Here is a 12,431-nt window from a genome sequence, read left to right as displayed (position 1 = left end):
CACCATCACCTCCCCCAGAGTCCTGGGAGTGGCACAGAGCCTTATATATGTGTATAGTGTTGCTATCTTGCCTTGTTTTGTCATACAGCAGTACAAAAAAGCTGTCATGTGTCAATAAATCCACTGCCCTCTAATAATCATGAGAAGATTCTGCTAACTCTTCCCCAGTCTACACAGCAAAGCTGAAAAGTGCGTAGACTGCAGGAAATGTCATTATATTGTGCGTTCTCCTTTAGGCCTCATGCACACGGCTGTGCCTGTAATCACGGCCCGCAATTGCGGGCACGGCCAGTCGCTGGCCGCAGCCCGCATTTTCGGCCCGTGCTCCCATACAAAGTGCATGGTCTATCTTTTGCGGTACAGTTCTACGGCACGGACACTTATCCGTAGCGATACGGAAAGGAGTCCGCGGCTAATAGAACTGAATGGGTCTGTAATTACAGACCGTATTACAGTCTGCAATTACGGACCGTATTATGGTCCGCAATTACGGAGAATTTTTTACTGTCCTGTGCATGCTCCCTTAGCCAGTGTGAAAACTGGAATATGGAGAGCCACATAAAAAAAAATTGTAAAACTGGATTAAAATTATATGTAATTTACTGATGATACATACCCTTTATCATATTTAGGATCCCCAATCCCCTAATATACTAAACTGAACTGCTCTGTTTCAAGCAGGGACAGCAATGAAAAGCAAGTTTTCTGTGGTTTACCATGGGGCCCATCGACAAACTATAGCCTGCCACAAAACAGACTTTAACCTTTTTTTTCAGGCTGCAATGACACCAGAGGAAAATAGATTCTGCTGTAGCACTTGTTCCTAGTTGTAATAGGATCAATTCAGCTACTGTACATATACTAGGGAATTACATATAACTATTTTTAGCCGAATCTCATTTATTTACCAGCAGCTGATCCACCCTCCTCTTTGCATAGGCATAACATGCACATTTGGGGGGATTCACACGAGCGTGTATTCGGTCCGTGCGGGCTGCGTGGTTTTCACGCGGCACGCATGGACCAATACAAGTCTATGGGGCAGTACAGACAGTCCGTGCTTTTTGCGCAGCGTTTGTCTGCTGCGCAAAAAGCGCGACAGGTTCAATAACTCTGCGTATTTCGCGCATCACGCACCCATTGAAGTCAATGGGTGCGTGAAAATCACGCGCACCACACGGAAGCACCTCCGTGGGACGAGCGTGATTCGCGCAACAGCAGTGAAAAGGATGAATGAAAACAGAAAAGCACCACGTGCTTTTCTGTTTCCAAGCATCCAAACGGAGTGTCTTTGTGAGGAGCGAACCCCGACAACCGAGGCAAACTTCACCGGGTTCGGCCAAACTCGTTTTGGCCGAACCCGGCAAAAAAATTTCCGGTCCGCGACGTCGGGAGAGATTCACTGTGCATGGTGCTGAAAGAGTTAAACTGTTTCAGCACCATGGACAGTGACTTGCGATCCCAAAATACATGAACCTGTAAAAAAAACGAAGTTCTAACTTACCGATTACTCCTGTCTCCTTCCTGCAGTCCGACCTCCCGGGATGACACTTCAGTTCAAGTGACAGCTCCAGCCAATCACAGGCCAAGCACAGGCTGCAGCCAATCACAGGCTGCAGCGGTCACTTGGACTGCCGCGTCATCCAGGGAGGTGGGGCCCGATGTCAAGAGAGGCGCGTCACCAAGGACGCGTCACCAAGGCAACGGCCGGGAAGTTCTCGGTAAGTAGGAACTTTATCTTTTTTTTTTTACAGGTTTTTCGCTGTTGTGTTCGGCATTCACTGTCGAGGGTGCTGAAAGAGTTAGCTCTTTCAGCACCTTGGACAGTGACGGGCGTCGACAAGCCTCATCTCTATGATGCCGGCTGCGCGAAAATCACGCAGCCGCGCATCAGACACGCATGACACACGCAGCTGTCAAATGGTTTTTGCGCTCGCAAAACGCCGCGTTGTTTGCGCGCGCAAAAACGCAACGCTCGTGTGAATCTACCCTTTGACTGAGCTGAATGTGTTTGTTATTGGAGAAATTAGGTGTCATCATCTATACTAAGGCTTTATTCAGACGAGCGTGTCCGTTTTGTGTCTACAAAAAAACGGACCGTATTTCATGCATTTCCGTTCCAGGTGGTATCAGTGTGCTTTCTGTGTGGCATTAGTGTTCCTGTTTTATTTTTTTTCTCATCATTTCTTTAGCAATTGGTGCATGAAGAATACAGATGTCGTCCGTGTTTTTGACGCACCCATTGACTTCAATGGGCGACGTGGTGTGCAAAAATGGACCAAAATAGGACATGCATTGTTTCACGCGACAGACACACGCTGCGTGAAAAACCACAGACGTGTGAATAGCCCCATTGAATTGCATAGGTCCGTATGCTGACCGTTTAACGGACAGTACATGGACCTGTAATATGTACGCTCGTCTGAATAAGCCCTAAGAGTTATATTAGACATAGAATGTCGGATACCCAGAAACATGCATTTGATTTGCATTAATACTCAGGAAAGAAGAGTATGTACAGCTAATAGGAGACTAAACAAAGTAAACTCCAAGGTTCCATGATGGGTAATTACTTACTGTGACTGATAGCAGTGGGCACATTTTCAGTATCTACATAATTCTTCTCAGCAAAAATTCAAGTAATTTTAAACATAAAGCATTTGAATGAAGATGAAGCAGAGTTTTAGGAGTTTGCTCCATCTACTAAACCACATTGTTCCTAGTGGTCTGTAGGATAAAGATCATACATTTCCTGGTCACCACTGTGTTAACAAATAATATCCCTGGTGTTTAGGGTTTTAAGAATAACATTAAAAGGGTTTACCCAGAATCATTAATTATCACCAATGAAAAGGATAGGTGATAGTTTTCGGTTCGATGGGGGCCCCACTGCTGGGACCTCCTCCGATCGTGAGAATGGAGGTCCCAAATCCCCTGTTCCTCCTCACTGCTTGACCGAGCATGCATGCTGCCCCTCTATTCAAAGTCTATAGGAATTATGGAAACAGGCAAGTACAGCGCTTGGCTGTTTCCATCATTCTCATAAACATTGAATGGAGTGGCGGCACCATGCTCGACCGCCTCTCCATTAAAGCTCCTCCACACCGTGGGGAATGCAGTGAGGCAGATCTGGGGTTCGAAACCTCTGTTCTAATGATCGGTTGGGGTCCCAGTGGTGATGCCTCCAGTGATCAGAAAATTATTACCTATCCTGTGGATAGGGGATACCTTATGATTCTGGGAAAACCGCTTTAATGCGGTTTAAAGTCTATGTAAACTTTTTTTTTTTTTTAATTTTATTGAAAAAATCAAAGGTTCATACAAAGAACTAGTATAAATTCCAGTTATACATAAGGAAAGAGAAGCGATATATATATATATATATATATATATATATATATATATATATGTATATATATATATATATATAAATGTCTATCAGTGTGTTTTGTGCAACTTTATAATTACTTATTATTAAAAGTTATTTCTACTTTTTGAGATACGGCTGCACTGTATTCTGTATACAGAGCAGCTGTATCTTGCGCTAATACCTGAATCTGTCAGACACGCAGGACCTGCTGACACTGAACCTGTCAGTCCCGCGGACCTGACAGGTACAGGATTCAGCATGACGCAGCTGCTCTGCATACAGAATACAAAGCAGCTGTATCTGAAAAAGTAAAAATAATTTTTAAGAAAAACTAATTAAAAAGTTGCACAAAACACACTGATTGAACTTTTTATAAAAAAAATAAAAAAAAAATATATTGCTTTCAAAGGTTTGCATAGACTTTAAGTAGTTAATATGTTTTCATTGTTTCTTATGTCTATTTTTTTTCATTATAATATCTGTGGTATCTGGTTGTTTAATTATACCTTTAGTATAATAGTGATGATAATAATAATAATAATAATAATAATAATAATAATAATAATAATAATATCATCAAGGTTTAGTGGGTTACTTTATTTTAAAACACCACATGTTCGTATATATCTAAAAAATGTTTGAATCAAGTTTAACTCTTGTGGTGGCTCCATTGAGCGGGCGATGGGGCAATCAACCTCACCCCAACTTCAGAACTTTATAACTGCTGAGACTTAGTGCTCCAAAGATAGGGAAAGGCAGCTGAATATCAGGTACGTTCATTTATGCTTCAGACTCTGTTTAGTTGCAGAGAACGGACAATTGTCCCTTATTAATCCACTTGACCACCCGGGATGTTATTTATAACCACAAGACGCAGCAGGTATATTATTTATGAGCATGATAAGATGACATTGATATTATTATTAACCAACTAGACATCCAGAAATTTTATATATTAACCCATAGCCCACAACAACCAAATAAAATCCGTGCTGTGCCACTTTGGCTCCCATTTCCTGATTAAGGCCAAGTGGGGTCTACGGTAGCCAGAGGAGCATTGCATTTGAATGAGTACAGCAACCCATTTATCTTAGAAATCCATGGCTATCCCAGAGATAAGACCTCTACAGATCATACATTTGTAGCATATTTTAGCGATGTGATATATTCAGTATATAGATTCTGATGCATTGACGTATTGCCTATAATGATGTTCAATCACATGACTGTGGTAGTCTAGTACTACTAGCTATGGAGACGTTCCGCCTATGGTGGCTGTGACGTGATGTCATTATGGATGATGATACACCATCGCACGAGACTCTACACAACGGGAAGGCGGTAAGTATTTATCTGCAAACAGTGGCTTACTGCTCTGGAAGACTCAGTGCGACCATGTATTATATGGTTTCCCATACATTTGAATGGGCATCATGTAATAACACAAATGTGCAGCAGCCTGCTGCTTCCCCAGTGATAGCAGCTGATTGCCAGGGTTTTTGGTTTCCAAACCTGTGGCGATCATCTGATTGTGTTAGAAAAGGGGTTGTCCAGATGAACAAACCCTGTAGGTAGTTCTGTAGTTATCTGTAGTTATAGAAAAATGAAAGAACCGGAAGTTCAGGATGAACAGTACTATAGGTCTCTCCCTCGTAGGCTATACTACACAAAGGTCAAAACATACGGCATATTATGAGCCTATTAGGATCCTTTTTAGGGACAAAGCAAGTCCCATTGCACTTAGAAGTGCAACTGTAAGGGTATGTTCACACAGGGCGGATATGCTCCGTAAAAGCACACAGCGTATCCGCCCTGTGTGCCGCAGGGAATTCCAGCCAAAAAAAACGCACCAAATTGTGGTGCAGTTTTCTGGCCAGAATGTCTGCTGTGGAAAACTGCTCAGAAAAAAACAAAAAAAAGGAGACGTGTCCCTCTGACGTCCTGACGCCTGCGAATGGCTGCAGCGGTCACATGGGATGAAACCTCATCCCAGGAGGCCGGCCTGGACGAAGAAACACAGATTTCTGGGTAAGTATAAGATTTTAAATTTTTTCTGAGTTGAACTTTTTGCGGTGAAATCACAGCGGTGAAATCACAGCGATTCCGTCGCAAAAAAATGCAACATCTGCTATTTGTTGCGGGTTTTACCTCCCTATTGAATTCAATTGGGTAATCCAGAAACAAAAAAAACAGCATTTACGCAAATACAATTGACATGCTTCGGAATAAAAAAACTTACCGCATGTCAATTTCTGAGTGTTTTTTCCTCTGTATTTACGCTAAGTGTGAACTGACCCTTATACTTTGTATACCACACAAATTTCACAATCCAAAACCAAATCATAGATTATTTAGACTGTAGAATCTTTTGAGCCTCATTTTGAATACGGTTGGATCTTTTAGAAAAAATGCAGGGTGAAAAACACATAAAATTTCCAATAGAAATATAAACTTAATTAACTAATATCATCTATTGCCATATCTGAGTCACATGCTACTTGACTTAACCTCACTTGATTTAAATTTTTTTTGCTGAAGACGAGAGATGTTTTGAGGTGGTGTGGCTGCCTTGATCTTGATCCCTCTCCCACTCGTTTATGTTTTATATCATATTGCCAGGTCCTCTCCAGTATTATTGTCAGTATGTAGGCAGATGGAGAGGGAGACATGAGTTATCTGTTATACAAATAAAATGTTTGTGTAGGAGGCCCTCAGAATTACGTCAATCCATTGGTAGATAAGCATTCAACATGCATTAAGATTATCATTATTATATCAGATATAAAATAGATCATCAAGAGAATAATGGATTTTTGGGAAGAGAAATGGCAAATAAACATTGATTAATGTGGATAAATGTTAGGTTATGCATTTGGGCCGAGGAAACAAATTCTACAATTATGCATTAAATGGTAAAGCACTGGGTAAAACTGCTACTGAAAAACACCTGGGGATAATGGTGGACAGTACATTTAGGCTACATTCAGACGAGCGTGTCCGATTTGCGCGTGTAAAAACCGCAATGTTTTTCCTACATGTCATGTCCGTGTGCCATCAGTGTGAGTTGTGTATTGGCATCAGTGTGCTTTACATGTGGCATCCGTTTTTTACGTCCGTGCCAGCACTTCTTCTTGTTTTCAATTATTTCTCTTCATTTCTTTGTAGATGATGCGTGAAACACGGAAAGCACACAGATGTCGTCCGTGTGCTATCCATGGTTTTCACGCACTCATAGACTTCAATGGGCGACTGGGTGCGCAAAAACGCACCAATATAGGACATACAGTGAGTTTCACGCATCAGACACTCGCTGCATAAAAACCCATGCATGTCTGAATGCCCCATTGAAATGAATTGGTCCGTGTGCTGTGACTTATTTCAATGCATAGCACATGGACGAGAAAGCCCTTACCTTTAGCAACCAGTACCAGGCAGCTGCTTCAAAGGTAAATAAAATCATAGGATGCATCAAAAGAGGCATAGATGCACATGACAGAAATACAGTTTTGCCTCCATACAAATCACTAGTCAGACCACACATGGAATATATTGTGTACAATTTTAGGCACCTGTGTATAAGAAGGACATGGCCGAACTAGAACTGGTGCAAAGAAAGTAATTAAGGGCCTGTTCAGATCAGGGTTGTCTTTCCATTGAGGTGTTCCATCAGAGGTTTCCGTCGGGGGGAACCCCTCAACGGAAAGGCGAACAGAAACCTTAGCTTGAATTTGAATCACCATTGATCTCAATGGTGACAGAAACTTTGCTAATGGTTTCCGTTTGTCACTGTTGCATAAGGGTTCCGTTGTTTTTGATGGAATCAATAGCGCAGTCGACTACGGTATTCATTCCGTCAAAAGGACGGAACCCTTGCACAACTGAGATAAATGCAAACCATTGGCACCGGATCCATCACCACTTAAATCAATGGTGATGCAAACGGAAACCTATGGTTTCCGTTTGTGTTTCAGTCGGGGTTCCGTTCTAACGGGAAGCTCAGACGGAACGTCAGAATGGAACCCTGACGCAGATGTGAATGAAGCCTTAAGCTGGGTTCACACTACCTATTTTCAGACGTAAACGAGGCGTATTATGCCTCGTTTTACGTCTGAAAATACGGCTACAATACGTCGGCAAACATCTGCCCATTCATTTGAATGGGTTTGCCGACGTACTGTGCAGACGACCAGTAATTTACGAGTCGTCGTTTGACAGCTGTCAAACGACGACGCGTAAATTGACTGCCTCGGCAAAGAAGTGCAGGGCACTTCTTTGCAACGTAATTTGAGCCGTTCTTCATTGAACTCAATGAAGAGCAGCTCAAGATTACAGGCGTCACATACGCCTCGTATATTATGAGGAGGAGCTTTTACGTGTGAAACGAGGCAGCTGTTTTCTCTTGAAAACAGTCTGTCTTTTCACACGTAAATGCCTGCTATCGTGTGCACATACCCTGACCTGTCCATTAACAGCAGGTTTTTGTGAGATTCTGTGTAGCGACAATGTTTTATTTTCTAAACCACATATTTTCTAAAATACATACTTTAAAAACAGCAAAACATGTAATGAGGATATATTACATAAATGCTAAATTTTACATTTGCTGACAATATAGTCAATGTTAATCAAAGGCGTAGCTTTACTTTAGTGTTAGCAAATGCGTAAGATCCAATGTATGAGATATTAGGGTTGTTGCACAACTTATCCACTCCTTCATAGTCAACGAATTTTCCCATTTAATAAAACTCAACTCTTATGTACATTACAAAAAGCAAAGGGCTAAGCAGGGAGCACCCATGACCCACCCGTCTCCATTTATTGGCCGATAAGAACTTTTACATTTCTCACATCTAATGATCTTTTTGTGTTTTAAATCTTCTTGACCTAGATTTGAGGCTTTATTTTCTTTACATATCATTTAAATATAATACATGTTATAATACTGTGACTCTACTAACAATTCTATATATTATTAATTTCTTTTTTTTTTATATCGTCTCACAGCAGGTGATGACATTTGATATCCAAACACTTCTACAACAGCTGAGACCTTTATGTAGCATCCTAGGTTTTGCATTCTAACCTTACAAGATGCAAATTCTTTTTGTGTCCTAAGGTATTACTGATATTATCCTCACCATTAGTACTATCTCGTCACTGTTAGCAAAAAATAGCAAAATGCCCTTCTATAAAGATGCCATGCACGTAAGCACAGTAGAAGTGAAAAAGGTAGTTTGATTTTTGTGCCAACTAGAGTTACAACCCAACACATTTCACCCGCTGCATTGAGACCTTACAGTTTGGTGTATGCCAAATGCCACTTAAGCTTCATAATTCAGTCTCACTGATGAAAAACTTTACCTCTGGCAGAATCCACATAGTAAAATGAAATATATCTAAATAAAACATATAATCGCATTTCATATTAAGCCCTGTCCACCACAAACCCGTAGAGACGGTAACAATTCTCGCCCTCCCAAAGTTCCCCCCCATAAGCTAGAGGGTCTCTTTGTTGTGAATTCTAATTATGCATAAATTTATCATGGCACGGAATAGCTTCCTTCATACACGGTCTGCCTTGGAAACACACGGAGAGACGTTAGCCCTCAGCCCCAACAATGAATATTAACTATTTCATGCATAGATGGAGTTCACATTAATCGTATTTCTACAACACAAGCACATCTATTGAGCTACGTTCACAAGGCACAAACTGCATCGGATAACAGAGCAAGCACAATTTTATAGGTCCATATGTAGTACAGTATAATTGCTATCTAAGGGAAATACGGTTTGGGGGATCTGTTGACTCTGCAAACACCATTATGGAGCAATGCCAACAAGGCAGACGCAATGGAAAAATTGGACCGGTACGACTGACGCAAGGGCAGGAGAGATGGACATTTACTGGGGAGAAAGGAGGATGCGGATGAGCTAAAGGGAAGCAGAATGTGGAAGATGGAGGACTGTACAGTAAACGCAGTATGGTCTGGTCAGGGGTGATAAAAAGGAAAAATAAACCCATAAAGACAAACAGGTGAACGTGTCTGTTAATGGACTCACCAAACATATGAATATGTCCTTTTGTGACAGGATTGAAGCTGCCGCAGGCCAGCAGGATAACGTGGGTCTTAATGGTTTCAGCCATGCTGGAAGGTACAGAGGAGCAGGTAGAAGATGGGTGGGTGAGGAATAGGGGTAGTCTGTGGGTGGGGGCAGATTGTGAGTTTGGATAAGGGATTTCTCTAGGTGGGTGGGTATTCTTTTCCTCTGCAGAGAAAGGAGATGAGACTGGCCGCTGAAGACTCAGAGGAACAAATGCAATAGGCAGCACGTCACTTCTCTGCTTCCCTCCCCCTCCCTCACTGCTTTCTCTCTATAGCCTTTCCCCTTTAACTACTACAGAACCACATATCCACCTGCTTCAATGGCTCAAAAACAAATAGTAGCACTTTATTGCCATTTAATACAATGATGCCGGTTAGCAAGAAGAAAAAAGTCAATGTAAAACAATTTTTGGGGATGGAAATACTTATTAACAATAGTGAATTCCAAACCATACTATTGTAACATCACTATTATTACATCTATGGACTGAACAATGAAGAAGCACGCTCATCTATTGTTTTTATCATTCTCCTGCATAGACTCGCACGGCATCATATACTTGTTAACACATAGTAAATATGAAAAAAAAAGTGAAGTATAAGTGATGGTGACAGTCACATAAAATTAAAGCGTATCTCCATTTTGAAGTGGAAATTTAAAAATTCTGGTGGCTGCCCATTACGCCAATGAAAACCTGGGCAATGCGCTGCTGGCAGTTCTCAGTGGAAAATATGAGGGCACACAATATATTGAAATTCTGCAGCTGTCTGGTCCATACATTCTGCAAGCACCGGTTACAAAACAAAGCATATTTGCTAATACATGTATATTAATAAAATTCATTAAACCGATTTACTAATATTAGTGTTTAGTGTCCAAGACGTTTTAAATAAAGGCAGTGCAAGTGTTAAACTGGAATAATTCTTACCACAACAAGGCTATATGGACATGACCGGTTGTATATTTTGCGGTCCATACATATCGGATTCGCAAAACACGGACAGCACACGGATGGCATTCGTGTACTGTCCATGGTTTCCATGTTGCCATGCATATGAATCGGTGAGACTGAGCCGCAAACATGGACAGGAATAGGACCTGCTCTGAGTTTTGTGGTTCGCCCCACAGCCCCCACACAGATCCGTTAAAAACCACGGTCGTGTTCATGGGGTCATAGTAATGAATCGGTCAGTGTGCTATCCGTTTTTAAAAAAATGGATAGCACGTTGACGAAAACAACGGTGGTGTGCATGTATCCTTAGAAAGATTATTACAATGATTGGAATTTTTTCAAATCTCAACAAGATATTTATTACATGGGCGATTAATCAAATGAAATCAATTATTCGCATTTCATAGAATTTAGATTTTTTTTTTGTCAGAATCGGGAAATCGATTTAGGCTTTGCCTCCTGACAGCCGCTTCTCATCTTGGACCCGCAGGAGATGAAACTGCAGGCTCTCCTCGCTCATCCATCCCCCCGCACCATCCAATTATCATCTGCTCCAGCCGCTGCAGCTCCACCCAATGCACAGACGTGAGCTACTTCACCGTGCAGCACACCCGCTTGCAGGCTTACCGAGACACACACTGGATTCTGCGGGCTCTGAGGGGAGAATGATGTAGTGTAGTAGGAGACACTACCGCAGGGTGATGGACAAGGCGGTAGACCCAGAGGTGTAACTTGTAGCTCCAGGGCCCCAATGCAAAATTTATAATGGAGTCCCCAACTATGACTGGACACAGAGACAGAGGCTGTCTAATGTAAATAGAGGAGAGAGAAACTCATTTACAGGGAAGAAACATTGTATATCAGACAGTCTCCCCAGGTATATCAGTGTCTATGTATATCAGTACTCTCTCTTTCTCCTCTCTATATTAGACAGTTTCACTCTCCTCTCTTTATATCAGACAGCCTCAATGTCTAATATGCAGAGAGAGAGAGAGAGAGAGAGGCTGTCTAATAGACCACTTTCACACAGCGGTATTTTAGTCAGTATTTTGCTTCAAAATTTGGAAGCCAAGATCAGAAGTGGGTCCAATACACAGGAGAGGTGCGAATCTTTCCATTATACTTTTTTGCTGTGTACGTTCCACTCCTGGTTTGGCTTACAAATACTGAAGCAAAATACTGACCAAAATACCACCATGTGAATGTGGCCATATACAGAGAGGAGAGACTAATATACAGAGAGGAGAGACTAATATAAAGAGTGGGGACACTAATATAGAGAGAGGAGAGCGACTATCTGATAAACAGTGTCACTCGGCTCTTTTTATATTAGACTGCCTCGACTGCCTGATATACAAAGAGGAGACACTGTATTAGCCTGCTTAGTAACAGAATCAAGATCCTCATAGTCGTTTCAACATAGCGCCTGCAGAGACCAGGTCCGAGGATTTGTTAGGCTTCTGCAGCTGACTTGGGGCCCATTCATTTACAAAAAGTAACTGCATATACAGCAATTCTTTAACCCCTTGCCACTGCAGCCACTCTTGACCTTCCTGACAGAGCCTTATTTTTAAAATCTGACATGTGTCAATTTATGTGGTAATAACTTTGGAATGCTTCTACCTATCCAAGCGATTCTGAGATTGTTTTCTTGTGACACATTGGACTTCATGTTACTGGTAAAATTTGGCCGATACATTTAGTATTTAATTGTGAAAAACACCAACATTTAGTGAAAAATAACAAAAAAATTGCATTTTTATCAATTTAAATGTATCTGCTTGTAAGACAGATAGTTATACCACACAAAATAGTTGCTAAAAATTCAAAAGACTATTTTTACATGGACCACTTCAGTTGTGAAGTGGTTTTTAGAGGCCCATACAATACAAGACCCCATAAATCACCCCATTTTAAAAACTGCACGCCTCAAAGTATTCAAAACAGCATTTAGAAAGTTTCTTAAACCTTTAGGCGTTTCACAGGAATTAAAGCAAAGTA

At 41.3% G+C, this 12,431-nt stretch overlaps 1 protein-coding gene across 1 annotated transcript in view; it reads right to left on the bottom strand.

Moving 5' to 3' along the window:
• Positions 1–9,705, bottom strand: part of NMNAT2 (nicotinamide nucleotide adenylyltransferase 2) — a 44,207-nt gene extending 34,502 nt beyond the window's left edge. Inside the window, exon 1 of the mRNA XM_075833123.1 lies at positions 9,434–9,705. Coding sequence (XP_075689238.1) covers positions 9,434–9,518 — 85 coding nt within the window. The 5' untranslated portion in view covers positions 9,519–9,705. The remainder of the gene's footprint in view (positions 1–9,433) is intronic.
• Between the last annotated feature and the right edge of the window lie 2,726 nt (positions 9,706–12,431).

This window comes from Rhinoderma darwinii, chromosome 7 (assembly GCF_050947455.1).
Source record: "Rhinoderma darwinii isolate aRhiDar2 chromosome 7, aRhiDar2.hap1, whole genome shotgun sequence".
NCBI lineage: Eukaryota > Metazoa > Chordata > Amphibia > Anura > Rhinodermatidae > Rhinoderma > Rhinoderma darwinii.
The sequence above is the reverse complement of the archived record's forward strand: the minus strand, read 5'-3'. Positions and strand labels throughout refer to the sequence as shown.